General features: G+C 39.1%; 1 protein-coding gene across 1 annotated transcript; it reads left to right on the top strand.

Annotated features, from left to right (window-relative positions):
* The first annotated feature begins 7670 nt into the window (after window positions 1-7670).
* On the top strand, window positions 7671-20390 carry LOC139952941 (stromelysin-1-like). Its single transcript, XM_071952277.1, has 9 exons — window positions 7671-7841; window positions 8416-8515; window positions 11853-12073; window positions 12457-12682; window positions 13834-13992; window positions 15630-15740; window positions 16139-16281; window positions 17139-17280; window positions 18755-20390. Exons 1-9 carry the CDS (start codon window positions 7752-7754, stop codon window positions 19081-19083), a joined length of 1521 nt encoding a protein of 506 aa, XP_071808378.1. The 5' UTR covers window positions 7671-7751; the 3' UTR covers window positions 19084-20390.
* The last annotated feature ends 2279 nt before the right edge of the window (window positions 20391-22669 follow it).

Genomic DNA, 22669 nt, shown 5'->3' on the forward strand with positions numbered 1-22669 from the left:
TTAAGTAATAAATAAAATGTGTGTAATTTGTCTTATTTCATGGCTTTCGTTTGGGTCAATTATTGAGTAAAAAACAAGGTTTCAAATTGCAAATTTACCTGGATACCAAGTTTAACGGCATTGTGTACCTTTGATATAAAAATATAACTACATTTAAAGATTTTTGGCCGATTTGACCCCAACAATTTGATTAGGTATTTTTTGATGGGGGTCGAGAAAGTTACAAGCTTTCAGTTGAGCCATTGCTCGAAAAAGTCCGCCAATTATTAGTAGCAGTGAAATAAAGTGCTCAAAATTAGTTTTTGTCGGGATCCCGACAATATATCACGTGACCAATTCTTACGTGTTTTATAAGAAACGTTTTAACATTTTTGCCATGGTTCCTGACCATTAAAAGTAAAAGTTTTTTTCGTTAGAGCGGGTGATACTCTTTGAAATACCATTCACTCAAAAAATCTGTTTTTTAATGTTTGGGGCCAAAAATCTGACATAGCATCTTTAAAGGGTGTGGGTACTTTCTTTGACACAAAAAACACAATGTCCATAGATTTACATTAAACTCACACAGTTTTACATTAAACTCACACAGTTTGAAGTTGATGGTAGAAAGCTTCCCTTAAAATATTATTTTGCTGAGGAGCTGTAGTTTTTGAGAAATGCGTAAAGCAAGTCACGAACAATTATTTAAGCATGTTTACGGTATTTTTATGACACTGTTTTACTCGTTTTTCAAAAACTACAGCACCTCAGCAAATAATATTTTAAGATAAGCTTTCTACTAAAGTTATCTTCACAAAGTTTAATGTAAATCTGTGGACATTGTTTTTTTAGTGTTACATCAAGTACCAAAATCATTTAATATTCGGTCTAATCATGTGGGGGGGGGGGGGACAAATTCCCCTATGGCGGCAGGGGCGTCAATCCGCCTTCAAAGGTGGGGGGGGGGGGGGTTGGGTGTGGCACATCTATTAAAGATGGAGCCTACTTTAAAGCTGAACGCGAAGTACGGCCTGGGGCCCGGGTCCGGGCCCACCTAAAGACCAGGGAAAATTTTGCATTCTAGATGCGATGCTCTGTGGTGCATTCTTAGGCAAAAAGAATGGAACAGAACATAAGCCTTTTAAATTTGAGCAGCAGTATAACCTTTTGAGTTAACAGCATCTTCAGTGCGGATCGTTATAGACAAAAGTTTTAGGGGGCAAACACGATTGTAATGAACGAACAGCGCTATTTGTATTGTGTCTGTGGATCTTTTGGTGAGATACAGAAATCAGGGGAAAAGAGCGCCCGCTAACGTTCATTAACCGTGTACAGTTTTTGCCGTGCGTAGATCGGAACGTTAATTGCTTGTGTGTGACCGCGCAACACCAATGGTCTTGGAACAAAAAACAAGCTGCAAAACCAGTTACCACAACAATACCGTGTCACGTGTACAATTTGTGACTGGTATCCTACTCATTTCTGCAAGAAACGTTTTGGGGCAGTACTTTTTTATTTAAAGTCACCTGGAAATATAAAGCTTTTGTCACGTGTTTTGATGAGTGGAATGTGAATAAACAGTTAACTAAGGTTTTAAAAAATCAGTTCTTATGTTATTTACAAATTTAAGAGTAGACCCCGACTCGAGAGGGCGCTGTTCGTGACGTCAATCGAGGCAGACTTTGCCTGTAATGCGTAGAGTAAACACAATTGCAAAGTACATGTACGGACCAAGTCGTGAGTTTGTACGTTTCAAAAAACAAACAAAAAAGTTTTTCCGGCAATGCCGACCAGGTGTATTGCTGCTGAATGCAGAAAAACACTTTTTGAAATGTACCAACTCACGACTTAGACGTACATGTACTTTGCACGTGTGTTTACTATACGCATTGCAGGCAAAGTCTGCCTCGATTGACGTCACAAAAGGGGTAGGCGGAGTCAGCCCCCAAACAACTTTATATAGTTTTTAAACATATAAATCGTGACAAACAATTACTAAAAAAAAAATGTTTTATTGTTCGTAAGCTTATACTCTTATGTTTGAAAGAAAAAAATCTATTTCCAGGTGACTTTAAGAATCTGTATGAATTGTGCCCATATTTAAAGATTTAGATTCAATTGTTTTGCACTGATTTTATAATAACCATAAAACTATAAAATATAATAATCCCGTATGTCAGCTCATGTAATGCCAAATCTATTTGCCTTGTGCTTTTCTGCTGAATTGGGGGTGGGGGGGGGGGGGGGTAGTAGAAATACATAAACAATGTGTTGTTCTTCTGACATGACGTAAACCTTCTTACTTGATTTTGTGAACTACATTGTTACACATCCACGTTATGAGATAACGTATGTCGGTAACTCGATATGTCGGATGGCACTCCTGGAGCTCCGTATGCACACGTTGCAAATTGAGATTTCGAGTTAGGGCCCGCGTGATCGCTAATAGTGGGGCGTTTTTTGTGCCTGGGATGCAGAAGAATAACCACAATCTAAGACTTGAATCAAGTCTACACCTCGTCCAACTCCGATTGTATTAGTCAATTCAGGCATCCTCTTCAATTTTATTTTGTGCAACATCAGCAAACTTATTAATGTTCTGATTTTATTTTCAAGGGTAACGGAAATGGCTGTTCGCAAACTGCTTCCAACAAAAACTACATGGTGTACGTGCAAAATATTGTTACCTGCCTCAAGCCTTGACCTCACCATAGCTGTAAGAAGAACTGAGATAATAAATCATGAGTTCAGTTCAAAATTATAAAAGTATGTTGTCGCCACAGTATTCAGCGAACCAAACCATGAATCATACACAATACATAATTCACAAGAAAATCTATTTATGGAGGGTAAAGTACAGCACACAATGGAACCGGAGTTTAATACTAGTCACAATACCAAAAGTGCAAACATCAGTCCATGCGCTCATGGTGATCAAAAGGATAAAAGTTTGTTGTCGCTACAACCACCCACTTATATTGTACGAACCATGAACGCACATTATTCAAAAGAATACCCATACATAGATTATGTTGATGCAATGTCCCAGCTCTGGGATTTTCGTGTGTTTTTGCTAGATTCCTCGCTCCCCAACCAAAGTGACTACAAAAATCTCTAATGGTTAACAATGGCATATTTCGACATGGTTTTTTTCAGCAAGACTTGTGGGGCCCATTTTCTCTAGTATCATTTTTATCACACAACTAGTGTTCCCTTTTATGTTTTATACGCCAAGTGAGATACCAAGTGAGAAGACTGGGCTTTGACAATTACCAATAGTGTCCAATGTAATGTCTTTAAACTTGTATCAATTTTTCTAACATCTCCTTCTTTCTTCACAAATGCAATTCGTTTGTGTGAGACTGGCATCAGGGTTTATTTTGCAATTTATTGAAACCCTTTAAAAATTTAGCTCACCCTGTACGGGATGCTGTACACAGATCTGATAATCAACAGCGCCCTATTTTGTTGGACAAAAAAGAGCGCTGTTAGGACTCCCCTAAAAACAGCGCGCCATATGATTTTTACAAATTTAAACGTTGTTTTAATACCCGATGACGTCATTATTACGTAATTAGGCCTGTGGTGTCTTGATACTAAGGTTCAACTAGCTTTTAAGTTTCAAGGTTCAGGATCTCAATCTTGAGTTATGCCGTAGATAAGCTCAAAAGTTGTTTTTTGATGAAAACAACACGAAGGCGAACTTTGACCCAGGGTAACGACCCGGAAGTTAAGGTCAGACGATTTTAGCGTTAAGTTTTCAAACGTTGTCCAAGTCTTTATCTATCCGATGCCTAAAGTATGAACATCATAGCTTTTATATTAGTTGAGATACAGCAACGAGCAAATGGTAATTTTTCAACATTAAAAACCTTGTCATGACCTTGTCATCAATGACGTCATCATTCCAAAAAAGTGGCGGTTTCATCTACTTACTATTGCCTATGTACATAGTAAGTTTTAAGTCTGTACAAGCTTTACTTTTGTTTAAAAGCTTAAAAGTTGTTTTTTATGAACAAATACGAAGGCGAACTTTGACCCAAGGTAACGACCCGGAAGTTAAGGTCATACTTTTCAAATGTTGCCCAAGTCTATATCTATCCGATGCCCAAGTATGAACGTCATAGCTTTTATATTCGTTGAGATACAGCATCAAGCAAGTGATAATTTTTCAACATTAAAAACCATGTCATGACGTCATCAATGACGCCATCATTCCAAAAAAGTGGCGGTTTCATCTACTCACTATTGCCGATGTACATAGTAAGTTTTAAGTTTGTGCATGCTTTACTTTTGTTTAAAATTGCTGGAGAAGTTTCGGAGAGAAAGAAGAAGACGAGGAAAAACTAGACATAGAATTTTTGTTAATTACAAAAACTTTTGTTTTAAAGCTCAAAAGTTGTTTTTTTGATGAAAAAATGCGAAGGCGAACTTTGACCCAGGGTAACGACCGTGAGTTAAGGTCATACGATTTTGGCGTTAACTTTTTAAATGTTGTCCAAGTCTTTATCTATCCGATGCCCAAGTATGAACATCATAGCATTCATATTCGTTGAGATACAGCGAAAAGCAAATGTCGTTTTTCAACTTTAAAAACCTTGCCATGACGTCATTAATGGCGTCTCCATTCCCAAAAAGTGGCGTTTTCATCTATTCACTATTGCCTATGTACATAGTAAGTTTTAAGTTTGTACAAGCTTTACTTTTGTTTAAAATTGCTGGAGAAGGTTCGCATGGAAAGAAGAACACGAGGGGGAAAAAAAAGAAAAAAGAAAAGAAAAACATAACAATAACAATAGTTGTTCGGCTGTTGGCCGAACACCTACAAAAAAAAGACAAAAAATAACAATAACAATAGTTGTTCGGCTGTTGGCCGAACACCTAAAAAAAACAAAACAAAAACAAAAACATTATTACAAAAACACGGTGTTCGGTTGAACGTAACGTGATGACGTAGTTCAAAAACATTGAACCAAAAAGATGAATTTTTCTACAAGGTGTCGTTACTTTATAGTCTAAGGCAGTGGACACTATTGGTAATTACTCAAAATAATTATTAGCCTAAAGCCTTACTTGGTGACTAAATGGGGAGAGGTTGATGGTATAAAACATTGTGAGAAACGGCTCCCTCTGAAGTGACATAGTTTTCGTCCATTTGTTCAGACAGGGTTGAATTAACGGAAAATACCAAAAAGAAATCAATTCAGACATGGGGTATAAGTTCATGGTTAAATAAATATGGAAAAATACGTTAAGAGGATATGATCAATACTTGACATTGGTTAAAGGCAGCGTGAAAGCAACAGACATGAATGCATCACACCCCTACATAAATTATAAACGAAAGGAAGCTGAATGGTGGATGTTTTCAGGCAGTGTACATTTTGTTATACGCTGACCCACTGACCCAGGTCGCTTCTGATTGGTTTATGAAGAAAAACCTACGAAACCAAAAACAAGTTGTAAAAGGCCCATTGTAGTTTGCGTGCCTGGCCTCCCTTCACCTTGCTTGTGGTCGCGGACAAAAGTCTAGACAGCTTCGCACTATACGGACTACCTATAAAGAAACATTTTACTTTGAGGCTTTGTTAAACTTTACGAAAAAACTTTCACAGCCAGTAGTTTCATGCTTTATGAACTTGCCTGGGCTTTTCACCAATAAACTATCTGACCTTTATTGTGTATAATATTTTAGGGGGTTTTGGTGGGAAAAGTGTTTACATTTTCACCACTATTATTCATGAGAACACAATCTGTACGTTGCGTATATTTATATTTTGGTGGGTAAAAAATGATAGATTTGTCCCAAAACGTATTTTTGATATTTTATTATATATTATCCCCTTAGGCATCAAACTTTTGAAAGTTCGCTCACACACCGAACAAAATGTGAGCTTGGTTTAATTTAAGATTGCCGTGACGAACGCCCAATTAATTACTTAATTCCGTCGATCAATCGATTCACCAAGATTTAAAAAGTAAATATAATTTGTTGTATTTACCCGTGTTTCTTTAATTGATGATCACATTTAACGAGTGTTTTTCAAGGAACATAAGCATTACGGCTTTTTGCTAACAAAACAGTTGCTGGCAGTGTAAGCACTTTATGTATTAATTGTGTATTTATTAATTGTAATCCACCATACATAAACTGACAAACCTGTACAAGTTTGAGATCGATTGGCCATCTGGGTCTCGAAAAATAGTGAAAAACCGATTCTACATTTTGCATGACATCGATTTTAAAAAAATGAATAAAATGCTCACTGAGCGATAAACTCTAAAATAAAATTGTAATTTTTCAACATTAAAAACCTTGTCATGACGTCATCAATGACGTCATTATTCCAAAAAAATGGCGGTTTCATCTACTCACTATTGCCTATGTACATAGTAAGTTTTAAGTTTGTACAAGCTTTACTTTTGTTTAAAAGCTCAAAAGTTGTTTTTTGATGTAAAATACACGAAGGCGAACTTTGACCCAGGGTAACGACCCGGAAGTTAAGGTCGAACGATTTTGGCGTTAACTTTTCAAATATTGTCCAAGTCTTTATCTATCCGATGCTGAAATATGAACATCATAGCTTCAATATTCGTTGAGATACAGCAACAAGCAAATGGTCATTTTTCAAAACTAAAAACCCTGTCACGACGTCATCAATGACGCCATCATTCCCAAAATATGGCGGTTTCTTCCACTCACTATTGCCTATGAACATAGTAAGTTTTAAGTTTGTACAAGCTTTACTTTTGTTTAAAAGCTCAAAAGTTGTTTTTTGATGAAAAAATGCGAAGGCGAACTTTGACCCAGGGTAACGACCGGAAGTTAAGGTCATACGATTTTGACGTTAACTTTTCAAATGTTGTCCAAGTCTTTATCTATCCGATGCCCAAGTATGAACATCATAGCATTCATATTCGTTGTGATACAGCAAGAAGGATATGTCGTTTTTCAACTTTAAAAACCTTGCTATGACGTCATCAATGACGTCATCATTCCCAAAAAGTGGCGGTTTCATCTACTCACTATTGCCTATGTACATAGTAAGTTTTAAGTTTGTACAAGCTTTACTTTTGTTTAAAATTGCTGGAGAAGGTTCGCAGGGAAAGAAGAACACGAGGGAAAAAAACAAAAAACAAACAAACATAACAATAAAAATAGTTGTTCGGCTGTTGGCCGAACACCTAAAAAAACATAACAATAACAATAGTTGTTCGGCTGTTGGCCGAACACCTAAAAAAAACAAAAAACATAACAATAACAATAGTTGTTCGGCTGTTGGCCGAACACCTAAAAAAACAAAACAAAAACATAACAATAACAATAGTTGTTCGGCTGTTGGCCGAACACCTAAAAAAAACAAAAAACATAACAATAACAATAGTTGTTCGGCTGTTGGCCGAACACCTAAAAAAACAAAACAAAAACATAACAATAACAATAGTTGTTCGGCTGTAGTCCCTTTGTATCTAAGTTTCGAGGAAGCACCGAAAGTGGATGTAGGTCTAGGTTTGCTTTTGTTTTTCTTTTATATGTGTCGAATGACCGATATGTAGTAAACGAACTTTGTAACTTCTTTGAATTTGTTTTTGGGGGTTGAACAAAGAATTTGAATTTGATACGGAAATAAAACCCATGCACGAGAAGTATGTGTACATGTACATGTTTGGTCTCACGCGCAATGGTTTTACCACATTGTGACCCATATTTTGTTATCACTTTGAACAAAAACACCGCCGAGAAACCGCGGTTGCGTGAAACGGGCTGAAACATGACGGGGAAGATGCTGCTTTTATCGGCGCTGCTGGTCTGCGCCGTCACGGTGGTTCACTCAGACGTAGACACTATAAACAAAGCAAAGGTAATTTCAACTTCGGTATATACCTAGTGTTTATAGTGTTTTAAGGTTAAGAGAAATTGTATGAATGCAAAGTAACCTCTTTCATGAGCCTATATGCAAGCTTGTGAAGTTGATGAAAAACTCGCACTCGTTGAAATGTTCATTATAATTATTTTATTCACTTGGTTAGTTTTACGGCTTCCCTTGAGATGCAACTATAGGCTTATTACAATATCAATTTTCCCGCATTTTTTATAGTAATTAAGTTTAACAATCTTCTTCCCATTTTCCTTAAATATACATGAAAATCACTGTTCAAGTTAAAAATGATTGTGTATTACGCACGGAAAGTAAACACGCCCGCAAGGGTGGTCCTTTCTCTCAGCTTGCGACGGCTTCATTTTGTACGAGAATAATTAATGAACTTGCAGGTACAACCATGTTTACATTCTCTTCTGTGAGAAGTGTTGGCTCTGAAAAAAAAAACTTTTTAAGTTTGGCCTATAAAAAGCTTCAAACAACATGATTTTCAAAAGTGCGAGAATTTTATTTGAAATAATATTTATTATATTATCATTATCTTTGGTTTTTATAGGCTTATCTCAAACAGTACGGGTACATGGTAGATGATGATGATAGTAAGGTTATGGACGCGATGAAGCAGTTCCAGTTTATGGCGAATATCGCAATGACAGGTATGTGTACATTATACAATATTGCTGCACGTTTTGACGGGGTCAATGGCGATTTGTACACCCGAGGGGGAGAGGGGGGGAATGGCACCCGAGCCGAAGCCGGGGTGCCATTTGCAAATTCATTAGACAATGAATCAATGTACCCCACAAGAGAATGATTTGGTCAACTTGAAGGGATTTTTTAAAAATGGTATAAATAAAACACAACAATAGCAGTACCCCATAAACCGGATCACTAAGGTCGTATGAGGCAGCACTCTGATAGACTTGATTCAAGTCCTGTTCTCGTGTGAGAGGTCCCTAAGCATTTCGCGCCAACTATCACTACAAACAAGCAGCATAATGTGGTCCCGAGAAACAGGTTGGGGGACAGGTTGGAATATGCAGAGTATCACAAAACAATAGTTTTCTGGCGATGGCACGGCACGGGATTGGGACTTGAGTCAAGTCTAGCACTCTGATGGTTCTCTCACAGTCGGTGTAATATAAAACATTGGGTTACACTTTGAACACTAGACCTTTATCATGCTGCCTCCTTCTTGGTCATGTACCTCGTATCAGAGAACAATAATGAATACTAATAATCGTTTTGCAAATAGGAACCAGACTATATTGTTCTTCCAGCCTCGGTTTGGTAACATTGATATTAATGAGAGATATTAAAGATGGCTGCACACCATGATTAATGTCTATACGTGTTTTACAACAGAACGAAACATGTGGTCACCTATACGATGCATGTTTTTAAAGTTCAGAATTCGCCCACAGCTCTGAGTGAACTTTACTTTCACTAAACGGAGGTGGGCAAAGAATGGCAATGGAAGATAGTCACAAGGACGAAAGGGCCGGAAAACGTTCTTCGGTGCGAATTTGGGGACCGGGTGTCTTCATATGGGCGCATCTTCCTGCTTACCATTCTCTAGAATAATTTGACTGATGTAATTTGTTTATGGGACCCTGTATGGTTTCCTCACACGTGCCTACTACGCAAGCTCTTTATCTGTAGGTATAATCCAGGGTTATGAATAAAAAAGGTGCAACCAGTTTTCTTTTGCAACGTGGTTGCTGAACGTCATTTTCGGTCCAAAAAGCAGCACATATTGGGTGCGTATGTTTAGCTTCCCTGGGTCGACCCCGGTGTGTGGAGTTTTTTTTTCCAGGACGAACGTGTGCAGATAATTACCCACATTCGTCCTGAAAAAAAAAACCCGCCACACACCGGGGTAGACCCAGGGGAGCTAAACGAACGCACCCATTATTGCTGCATACTTGGAGCGTAAAATGACGTCATTTTCAGTATAAAAACCCCAGGAAATATTGCTGCTACTTGGAGCGAAAATGGCGTTCAGCTTTTGTGTTGCTGTTTGGACGGAAAATGGCGTTCAGGAACCAAGTGGTTTCACCATATCCCAACTCTCCCAATTTACAACTGTTTACTAATGTGCAGTCAGTCTGGTGCGCACTTGGGGACCGAAAATGACTTCTTATATTAAACAAACCTTTAACAAAACTTGCACAGTTCATGGGTATGGTAGAATTTATGGGGTAATAAATAAACCAGTTGGCCGCCATACACGAAACATACTAAGAAGTCTCACAGCTTTATAAAGTTGTTTAAAGGGAACATTATGCATTGACCCTTCAACTTTAATCCTCTGCTTATATTAATGTAGTTATGAGAGACCCTTTTTGGCCCGTCGAGTTATACCCCTCCAAGTCAAAACACCCCTGCACCAGTGTAGTTTGTCCAAACGTCCGAGCATCAACCTCTCAGCATATACGAACAATTTGTTCTGGGCCCAAATAACATCCAAAAAACATCATGTTGGAAGTCAACAACCCCCATCCCAGGTCACAATTATTGGGCAATATTTTTACACTGAAACTTGGGGGCTCTCAAATTTGTTTAACTTAGAAAATACTGGGGGCTACAAAACATTTATAATGTGCTCACACTCTCCCTGTGCTTACAATCGGAAATATTTTACCATAAGATGACTACTGTTCTCATTCACAAAGTGAAACCGGAAGCTTTATTCAAGCTCAACAAGGTTTAAATGGCACCAGGTTTCCGTAGTGGTCACATGGCGAGGTCATGTGACTGCAATGCATTATGGATCTACTTAGTATTACGCGATCGTTTAGTTTAATTTGTTTTAGAGTAATGTGTTTAACTAAAATAATTAGAATTTAAAGGCACTGCGGCCGATTTCACGAAACGCTAGGATTAATCCTAACTCGAGTTAGGACGAGTAATCCGTCCTAACTTAGGATGGGTTCAATGCGTCCTACGTATTTGGATACGGAACTGAACTCGTCCCAAGTCCAAAGATTAATCCTAAGTTAGGAAGAGTTTGGTGAAATCGACGGCAGGACACCTTTGGTAATTTGACTCATATTAGGTCATCAAAGTTTCAAAAGAATAATGAAAGTAAAACAGTTCCTTGTTGCACAACTTTAGTGTGCTTTCATATGCATAAGTAAAAGGTTGAAGTCTTTTATTATTTCAGCTTACTTAGAAGCTTTGTTACTTCAGATAGAACCATTTCTCCAATTTCTGGAGTCCAAAATCTGACTCCCCAAATTGGTGTGCAGTGTTAGTTCACTGCGTATAAGGAAAACCGTGCAATTTCGAGGCATTGTGTGGATCATTATATTCTACTTTCAACATCTTTCTAACCATATGCATTTCAAAACAAATGGTTTCAAACGCTTTTCATATACCAACTCGCCCGAAACAAGGGTGGGTTTTCCCGTTATTTTCTCCCGACTCCGATGACCGATTGAGCCTTAATTTTCACAGGTTTGTTATTTTATATAAAAGTTGTGATACACGAAGTGTGGGACTTGCACGATACTGTTTACCGAAAGTGCCCACTGGCTTCAAAGGCAGTAGACACTGTCGGTAATCACTTACAAAAAAATGGTAGCATAAAACGATCAACGGAGAACTGTTGATAGTATAAAATATTGTGAGAAACGTCTCCCTCTGCTGAAGTAACGTAGTTTTTGAGAGAGAAAGAAGTAATTTATCACTTAAATTGCATATTTTTAACATAAATTATTCTCTATATTTTTATATTGTTGTATAGACATATGGCCTGTCGGCGTACATATGTTTTATTCTTAAATCCTTGTGCGTGTATGTGCTATTTTTGTTTCTGCCTGTTGTTACATTTTCATTTTTGTGGGTTTTTTTTGTGTTTTTTTTACTTGTGTGAGCAATGCAATTTCTTCTTTTGAAGATCAATAAAGTTTTCTTATGTCTTATGTCTTAAATACGTGAGGGTCGCATGGAGAAGCAAGTGCTAATATTATTGGACTATTGTTTTTGAAGGTGAGCTGGATGCTGACACGATGATGATGATGAACATGCCACGTTGCGGAGTGGTGGACGTCATCGACCAGCAAAATACACTGCGGAAAAGACGCTACATCGTCGGGGAAAATGGCAATGTGTACAAATGGCCCAGAACAGCTCTGACCTACCGCATCGACAGCCGTACTCCTGATCTCCCTGTCGATGACGTAGATAGCACCATGCAAACCGCTCTGCAGGTACAAATGTAGGGCTTTGGCTTTGACTCTGGCTACGTTTGGAATCCTGACTCCAATGTGCACAATTACAAACGCACTAAGGGAGTTAAGGCCATATTTGCGATGGCGGCTACAACTACGGCTATGACTTTTGCTATTAGTGTGTTGCTAAGGACGTCGTATATATACTTCAACGCATGATGACGCAGAAATCTAGCCACAGCCGTAGCTGTAGCCGCTAATTCGGACACGGCCTAAAATGTGTAAGCCGGAGCCGGACGTTTGGCGCAAACTAATGAAACCACTGATATTTAATTTAGAACACTAAGCCCCCACCCTCCCTTATGACTGAGTTTTTGATGACCAAAGTTTTTGAAGATATCAAATGAACTGCGTGTTTTCAGATCTGGGCTGCGGAGACACCACTCACATTCACACGTGTAAGTGGCAGTGCACCCGCCGACATCATCATTACGTTCGTCAGGGGTGACCACGGTGATAATAACAACTTCGATGGCCAAGGCAACGTCCTTGCGCACGCGTTCTTTCCCTCAAATGGAGGAAGGGCACCTCTCGATGGAGATGCCCACTTTGACGAGGATGAATTATGGACCATTGGTACATTTCGAGGTGAGCGTCAAGAAAGATTCACGAGAGGGCGTTTTGATACTCTTTCTCCCCTCATGGGATGCACCCATAGAGCGATATATAAAGCTCTATGGGTGCACCACACTAAAACTCCCAAAGCAAACAATGCTGATATCAAAAAATACTCAACCATTACTTTAAAGGCAGTGGACACTATTGGTAATTGTCAAAGACTAGCCTTCACAGTTGGTGTATCTCAACATATATGCATAAAATAACAAACCTGTGAAAATTTGAGCTCAATCGGCCATCAAAGTTGCGAGATAATAATGAAAGAAGAAAACACCCTTGTCACACGAAGTTGTGTGCGTTTAGATGGTTGATTTCGAGACCTCAAGTCCTAAATCTGAAGTCTCGAAATCAAATTCGTGGAAAATTACTTCTTTCTCGAAAACTACGTCACTTCAGAGGGAGCTGTTTCTCACAATGTTTTACACCATCAACCTCTCCCCATTACTCGCCATTACTTCTCACAATGTTTTACACCATCAACCTCTCCCCATTACTCGTCATCAAGAAAGTCTTTATGCTAATAATTATTTTGAGTAATTACCAATAGTGTCCACTGTCTTTAAGTCTCCCCAGCCTCTTGAAAACCAATCAAACATGTTTTCGTACAAGAAAACTTGAGCTTTCTTTTCATTGTTCGTCATGTCAGCCGTTTTGAATTTTTGCTAATTACCCAAGAAAATTTACCCCATTAACAGTTTTTATTAAAAATAAATATGCAAGTCACTAGACACACAAGGCCTGAAGGCCACTTCAAGGTGTGGGCTACAATTATTTTGTCCAGGGGCCAATGCCACCAACTTCCCTAGGGCTGAAACAGTAAAAGTATAGTTGGGACTTGGCATGATAGTGTGACAGGGATTGCCAAACTATAGCTCGGACTTGGCATGATAGTGTGACAGGGCCGGATTGCCAAACTATAGTTGGGACTGCATAGAGGTGTGACTGGGATTGCCCAAATATAGTTGGGACTGCATAGAAGTGTGACTGGGACTGGGATTATCCAACTAATAGCTCGGACTTGGCCTGATAGTGTGACAGGGGTTGCCAACGAAATGGCCACACGAAGCGAAACATTAATCAACCCATGTTCTGTAACCTGCATTTTTGTTTCTGTACATCAGGAACCAATCTTTTGCAAGTAGCTGCCCACGAGTTTGGTCACAGCTTGGGTCTCGGCCATTCCGACATCGCGGCAGCGTTGATGGCGCCTTTCTACCGCGGGTACGTTCCGGACTTCAAACTCCACGCTGACGACGTTGCTGGCATTAAATATCTGTATGGTAAGATACGAGTAATGTAGATGTAGTCATAAATCACTGATAATGGGAATAACTGGCGATTTGGCCGAAGGGCAAGAACCCATTTCACAACGCTGTAGACTGGGATTAGCACAGATTGTGACCGGTGTCAAAATGGAAAACTGTCCCCGGATTCTGCCGAGTCCCCCCATAAAAACTTAGGCTGGTGCTATCATTCTCCGTAACGTCACGGACAGAGACTTCGGGGGAGAGAGTCTCGTGCCAGCAATCAGATTCTAGAAAACAAGAATTTAGGTTTCTTTTCTAAAACGACCGTCTCCTTGAACCCCTTTTTGTCAATAATATTGGGTGCGTTCGATTAGCTTCCCTGGGTCGACCCCGGTGTGTGTTATTTTCTTTTTCCAGGACGAACGTGTGCAGATAATTACCCACGTTCATCCTGGGAAAAAAACTGCCACACACCGGGTTCGACCCAGGGAAGCTAAACGAACGCATCTTGATACTTATTGGAGGAAATAAAAAGCAGTATTCCCTAAAGTTGACGTCATCCAGTGACTTCAGGCCTTTGGCCTTTTTAGACATCTGAAAGCAAACAAATTTGTGCAACAATTAGGGTGTCTTTTCCTTTATTATTCTCTAGCTACTTTGATGATCAATTGAGTCCGATTTTTCAAAGGTTTTTTATTTGATTAATTATGTTGAAATACACCAAAGTGAGAATACTGGTCTTTTGGGTGTCCAGTGCCTACAAAGACACCGGACACTTTTGGTAATAATGTCAAAAACCAGTCTTCTCACTTGGTGTATCTCAACATAATATTTCTATGCAAAAAATAACAAAAATGTGAAAAAAATTCGATTGGTCGTCGAAGTTGCGAGATAATAATTGAAGAAAACACCCTTGTAAACACAAAGTTGTATGCTTTAAAAAATCTAATTCTGACTTCTCGAAATCAATTGCGTGGAAAATTACTTCTTTCTCAAAAACTACGTTACTTCAGAGGGAGCCGTTAATAATTAATATTATATAACTGACATACAGATCCTTGTCATTTGATTGGTGGAAATTACTTCACGTGACATTCACTATTACTCCTATCCGCACCGGCGATCAAAAAGACCTATTCGCCCATGGGGAATAGCATTTCCCATTCAACAGTTAGGATCATCCTTGTTCCCAATGTTTTTGAGCAGTACAGCACTGCCGCGCCGCTGTTAAAACAAAGGAGCACCTGTGCGAAAGGTTGTGATCCGATTTGTGCCTTGTTGCCGCTACGCGGCGCTGTATGATTTTGGGTTGTCAGTAATTTGTGTGATTTTTCATAATGATATACTTTTAAAATACCTTAAATGACAAGGACCTATATGTCAGTTATATAAAACAAATATTGGGTGGCTTTAATTCCTGGAATGGAAGGAATGTTATCGCTCGGTAAAATTTGGACTGTTCCATTTCACTCGGCTTTGCCTCGTGAAATGGAACAGTCCAAATTTTACCGTGCGATAATATTCCTCCCATTCCACTCTGAGCCACTCAACATCTCTCTATTGCTCGACCAAGTTGGGTTTTTTTCCAATTATTTTGAGTAATTACCAATAGTGTCCACTGCCTTTTAAGAGGATTGATGATTTATAAACGTATACTTTCTCTTTCGTAGGAAAAACCTCGGGCATGCCAGAGGTTACGATGGCCCCGACGGACGTTACTTGCACAGGGAGATTAGACGCAATTACTTCAACGGACGCCGGACACACCTACATTTTTGAAGGTATTTTAATTCACTGTACGAAGCTCCGGAAGTGCTGTTATAACTTGCTGAAATCATTAGATAATTTCTGGACATAAACAAGCTTCAATGAAAACTTGTTGTTGAACCAACGATCCCTTTCCCATATTCACAAACTGCATCATATTTTCGCATACGCACGTGCATTAAACGGGTCACTTTTTGGCGGGTTTCAAGATGGCCGCCGCTTATGTGTGACGTATCAACTTTCTAAACTTGTGCACGCGCAATGGCCCAAGACCCGCCCGATCCACATTCTAAGTGGATCTCTAATGTGCATCCCTACTAGGCGTTGATTGTAGTTGTGAAGAAGAAAAAAACTCAGTAAAATGTGAGAACTTAATTAAAGACTTTTTGTTATTTATTATGGTATAATCTAGGAAGCAGGGTTTGGAAACAAGAGTCTAGAATGAACAGGATTGCCGCTGGTTTCCCGAAACCAATCGGAGAAGTTTTTGCTGGTCTACCTGACAATATAGATGCTGCTTTATTCAGCACAAATAAAAAAACGTACTTCTTCAAGGTAAGGTGATCCTTATTATGGTGTCTTTCTTTTTTGTTAATGTAGAGACACGAGAAGAGAGCCGGGGTGGATTTCACAAAGAGTTAGGACAAGTCTTGTCTCGAGTTAGGACCAGTTAATACTCGTCCTAACTTAGGACTATCAATGCAATTCGTATGTCTCCTAGAGCTAGTCCTAAGTTAGGACTAGTCCTAACTCTTTGTGAAATTGACCCCGGTCCTCTAATGAATAAAGGACGAGCATTCGCCAAAATACAATCAATTATCCAATGCTAAACACGTCTATTCAAATAAAACTTCTCATGTATTGGTTTAACTCCTTTAACCCACAGCACAAAATATGCATACAGTGCACAAGTCACAATGACATATTATAATACACAGTTACACATTCAAAGCAGTGTCTAGGCATGGTCAAAGAAAGGTCACAAAAAGGTCAGCAAACAGGGCTAGCTAACACGCCGCACACGTGATGCTGCCTGGCAATACACACATGGTCTACAAATAATCCCATCAAAATAGCCTAGAAATCATAATAATTTGGATAAACTGAGGGTTTCAACACAAAAACAATACTCACAAGTGGCTCTATGAGCTTATCCCTTCCAAATGAATAGCAGAGCCATATATGCTCCCTATAAAAATAGAGAGAAATCTGGACCTTAATTAAGTTGCTCTTTCAAGAAAACGAAACTATAGAAAAAAGTTTTAAAACTTTATAAAAGTTCAACACTAAGGGCGCACTTGGTATCCCTACATTCATCACAACTTTTATAATTTACTAAACTTAATTAGAACGTGAATTATGATATTTGAACCCTTTTAAAAGCAAACATCCTGATGCTTGCATTTGTATAGGGTTCCCAGTATTGGCGGTACACCAATGAGGTGCTGGACAATGGCTATCCAAGAGCAATCAACCGAGGCTGGTCCGGTGTACCAAACAACTTGGATGCAGCCTTTGTATGGAGTGGAAACAACGTAATTTACTTCGTAAAAGGTTAGTAAGAAAACTAAGTAGGATTTGAAACTGGAAATGTATGGTGGAAATACGATACAGTAAGGGTTATTTTGCGGTAACACCATGTAATGATAACAACTGGATCCTACTCGGTATCCTTGGACTAGTGAGCACACTATCACCACACACTACATCTACATCTATGCGTTTTAAGCATCTAGACAAGGTGGGAAGACAATGGAGAATCTTTCAGTCTTAGAAGTGGAAGGAATCGTTTCGGGGAAGTCTATTTGGGATTGAGAAACCCAATCCACATAGTGCCCCCGGTAGGATTCGAACCGCGGTCCCAAGAGGTGGAAGGCGGGGCGAGACACTACTGCATGATCCTAAGTATATAGGATCCTATGGTGGCCCTGAAGGGACGTCGCACATCGTAAATATCTTTGCAAATATTTGCGATGTCGCAAGTATCTTTGCAAATATTTGCGATGTGCGATGTCCCTTCAGGGCCACCATAGGATCCCGTTGTACCATGTACCACAGAGCTCCATTTCCCACCTTCGTGCATCACCCGCCTTCGTGCATCACCAAGCTATTCCGCATCTGCGGTATACTCAGCTTTCCCCAGAAGACGATCGGAACATACTGAACTAAACGTCGAGTTGAAACAAACGGTCTTTTTCAGAACCACGTTTTTTTGTTTTAAAGCCATTGGACACTTTCGGTAAACAGTATTGTCCAAAGGCCCACACTTCGTGTATCACAACTGATGAAATAACAAACCGGTGAAAATTTAGGCCCAATCGGTCATCGGAGTCGGGAGAAAATAACGGGAAAACCCACCCTTGTTTCCGCACGTTTCGCCGTGTCATGACGTGTTTAAAATAAATCCGTAATTCTCGATATCGAGAAGTGATAATTGTTTTAATGTTTTCTAAAAAAGTAAAGCATTTCATGGAATAATATTTCAAGGGAAGTCTTTCACCATTACTGTTTGTAAACCCTGTAAGTTATTTGTAAATCTGTGAACTTTTATTTGTTTCTGTTCCAAAAGTGTCCAATGGTTTTAAGAGAATCATTACATGATGTTATACTGCAAACCTTTACAAAATAATTTGTTTTGTTTCACGCGATTAACACTTGGATTGGGTGACTTTCGGGTCACAGTGAACTTGAACTGGATTAACTCTGTTCCTAATTCTCTGCTGTTCCTTCTCCCCACCCCATTTCCTGTCCTTACCCAATCTACCCCCATCTCTCATCTTTTCTTCACTAGTTCCTTGTTATCAAAACCTTCATTCAGGACAAGTGGTATAGTTGCTATTGAGCTTGTTGGTCTACAGGTAGTTCTGTAAAACATGTTTATTGTTCATGTAGCAAAACTGTTGTTGTTGTTGTTCTAGTGTTTCTGTACTTTATGAAATGGCCGAATAAATAACAATGATAATACAATTTCGAGTCAAACGACTTGAGAAACTCACCGAATCAATGATCATTGATTGGTATTCTGCAGGTGATGAGTACTATCGCTTCAGACGCCGCAGGGTAGATTCTGGGTACCCGCGCCCGCTCAGTGTATGGAACATCCCTGGTAACCAAGTGGGAGCGGCTTTCCAAAATCCGGAAAACTCACGCACATATTTCTTCACCGATGATGGCAGCTACTACCAACTTGATGACAGAAACTCCAGGCCGGCCAGCGGCTTCCCACAACAGGTGGCACCAGTATGGCAGGGCTGCGTCAATAATCTCGAATCGAATGATAATAATGGTGTTAGTGGTCTGGCGTCCAGTATCCCCGTCTTGGTAATTTCAATGGTGGTTGGAGCATTTCGCGCCTAGATTGCATTTCGCGACTAGATTGCTTTCAAATTCATCATGGATGTTTTTTTTCTTTTTGCGGAAATGCTTTTAAAACTAATTGTTTAAAGACACTGGACACTATTGGTAATTGTCAAAGACTAGTCTTCACAGTTGGTGTATCTCAACATAAAAAATTATTCAATTGGTCGTCGAAACTGCGAGATATTAATGAAAGAAAAAACACCCATGTCGCACCTTGGTCACACGAACTTGTGTGCTTTCAGATGCTTGATTTTGAGACCTCACATTCTAAATCTGAGATCTCGAAATCAAATTCGACGAAAATTACTTCTTTCTCGAAAACTACATTACTTCAGAGGGAGCCGTTTCTCACAATGTTTTATATTACCAACCTCTCCCCATTACTCGTTATCAAGGGAGGTTTTATGATAAAAATTTCTTTGGGTAATTACCAATAATTATTGTCCACTGCCTTTAAATGTCGTTTTTATCATGTGTTTATTAAATGCGTTTATGTTATTTGTACACTTCAAGTCTTTGTTAACCATTCTTTATCAAATGTAATTTGTATACTTCTGAACTGTCGATTATTATAACACCCCTTGCAAAGATTCTGCCTGCTCATTGGTTTAGAGCGCGTCACATGACATGTCTTAGTTTTGCTACACGACGGCCGTCGGTTTGCCATGCGCTAGTCCGAAGACTAGCACATGGCGCCGTGCGCTAGTCCGACAGACTAGCACACGGCGTGCAGTACCCAGACGTCCGTTGCGTGTACGAGGATGATAAATTAATAGTCTGTAACCATTTCGGATTGCACGACACGACATTCAACACATTCAGCAAAAGTGTTTGCAATCTGTATTCGCGTCGTCCGTGGATTGTAGCATTCAGGTCTGTAACTTAATAATAATAGTACAGTATTTAGAAATGTTTGGGGTGTTATAAAACAAATATTGACTGCTTTTACTCGTGCAATGGTTAAAAACTATGACTCCCTCGGTGATCCCCAGAGCGTTCTATTTTCCCTCGGCTTCGCCTCGGGAAAATAGAACGCTCCGTGGATCACCTCGGGAGTCATAGTTTTAACCATAGCACTCGAAGCAGTCAATATTTGTATACTAGCACACAACCTCAAGGGTTTTGAAAAAAAACTAGAAACACCTTCTAATGTTTCTGGAGTTGCCAAATTTTGTGAAATTTTGGGTTATTTTTGTACCTTATCTTATTGTTTTTTTCCAGAAATATTTTATGAAGAAAACGGCATAAAAACAACATGAAAATAAAAAATTGCAGTTAAAAATAAACCTGGGGTTAAACTTATAAAAATCAATAAAATATTGTTTAAATAATAAATCAAATGTGTGTAATTTGTCTTATTTCAAGGTTTCAAATTGCAAATTTACCTGGATACCAAGTTTAACGGCATTGTGTACCTTTGATATAAAAATATAACTACATTTAAAGTTTTTTGGCCGATTTGACCACAAAATTTTGATTAGGTATTTTTTGATGGGGGTCGAGAAAGTTACAAGCTTTCATTTGAGCCATTGCTCGAAAAAGTCCGCCAATTACTAGTAGCAGTGAAATAAAGTGCTCAAAATTAGTTTTTGTCGGGATCCCGACAATATATCACGTGACCAATTCTTATGTGTTTTATAAGAAACGTTTTAAATTTTTGCCATGGTTCCTGACCATTAAAAGTAAAAGTTTTGTTCGTTAGAGCGGGTGATACTCTTTGAAATACCATTCACTCAAAAAAATCTGTTTTTTAATGTTTGGGGCCAAACATCTGACATAGCATCTTAAAAGGAACACGTTGCCTTGGATCGGTCGAGTTGGTCTTTGAAAGCGTTCTGTATCGTTTTTTTATAAAATCGGTATGATTAGAAAGATGTTGTAAAAGTGGAATACAATGATCCACACAAACATGCCTCGAAATTGCGTGGTTTTCGTTTTGTCTCGTCGACAAACACGGTCGGCCATTTATGGGAGTCAAAAATTTGACTCCCATAAAATAATGGCCGACCGTTTTAGTTCGCGACGTAAAATGAAAACCGTGCAATTTTGAGTGATACTTGTTTGGATCATTATATTCTACTTTTAACACATCTTTCTAACCATATGCATTTCATAACAAACGGTTTCAAACGCTTCAGACCAACTCGTCCGATCCAAGGCAACGTGTTCCTTTAAAGGGTCTGTGTACTTTCTTTGACACAAAAAACACAATGTCCATAGATTTACATTAAACTCACACAGTTTTACATTAAACTCACACAGTTTGAAGTTGATGGTAGAAAGCTTCCCTTAAAATATTATTTTGCTGAGGAGCTGTAGTTTTTGAGAAATGCGTAAAGCAAGTCACGAACAATTATTTAAGCATGTTAACGGTATTTTTATGACACTGTTTTACTCGTTTTTCAAAAACTACAGCACCTCAGCAAATAATATTTTAAGATAAGCTTTCTACTAAAGTTATCTTCACAAAGTTTAATGTAAATCTGTGGACATTGTTTTTTTAGTGTTACATCAAGTACCAAAATCATTTAATATTCGGTCTAATCAACGGGGGGGGGGGGGGGACAAATTCCCCTATGGCGGCAGGGGCGTCAATCCACCTTCAAAGGTGGGGGGGGGGGGGTGGGTGTGGCACATCTATTAAAGATAGAGCCTACTTTAAAGCTGAACGCGAAGTACGGCCTGGGGCCCGGGTCCGGGCCCACCTAAAGACCAGGGAAAATTTTGCATTCTAGATGCGATGCTCTGTGGTGCATTCTTAGGCAAAAAGAATGGAATAGAACATAATGCCTTTTAAATTTGAGCAGCAGTATAACCTTTTGAGTGAACAGCATCTTCAGTGCGGATCGTTATAGACAAAAGTTTTAGGGGGCAAACACGATTGTAATGAACGAACAGCGCTCTTTGTATTGTGTCTGTGGATCTTTTGGTGAGATACAGAAATCAGGGGAAAAGAGCGCCCGCTAACGTTCATTTACCGTGTACAGTTTTTGCCGTGCGTAGATCAGAACGTTGGTTGTGTGTGACCGCGCAACACCAATGGTCTTGGAACAAAAAGCAGCTAAGCTGCAAAACCAGTTACCACAACAATACCATGTCACTTGTACAATTTGTGACTGGTATCCTAATCATTTCTGCAAGAAACGTTTTGGGCAGTATTTTTTTATTTATGAATTGTGCCCATATTTAAAGATTTAGATTCAGTTGTTTTGCACTGATTTTATAATAACCATAAAACTATAAAATATAATAATCCCGTATGTCAGCTCATGTAATGCCAAATCTATTTGCCTTGTGCTTTTCTGCTGAATTGGGGTGGGGGGGGGGGGGGGGTAGTAGAAATACATATTGTTCTTCTGACATGACGTAAACCTTCTTACTTGATTTTGTGAACTACATTGTTACACATCCACGTTGAACCATCTATAGTCACCGTCATACGTCACTCATATTGTGTAGAGTAGGAATTAGAGCATGGGTGTTGTAACATTGTAACAAATAATCTTTTGTGTTCCCCAACGCACTATTATAGAAAACACTCCAGCGATAGGTTTCGCGTGGTTCCAACAGTGCATTCACTGCA

Source organism: Asterias amurensis, chromosome 21, assembly GCF_032118995.1.
Source record: "Asterias amurensis chromosome 21, ASM3211899v1".
Classification (NCBI taxonomy): domain Eukaryota; kingdom Metazoa; phylum Echinodermata; class Asteroidea; order Forcipulatida; family Asteriidae; genus Asterias; species Asterias amurensis.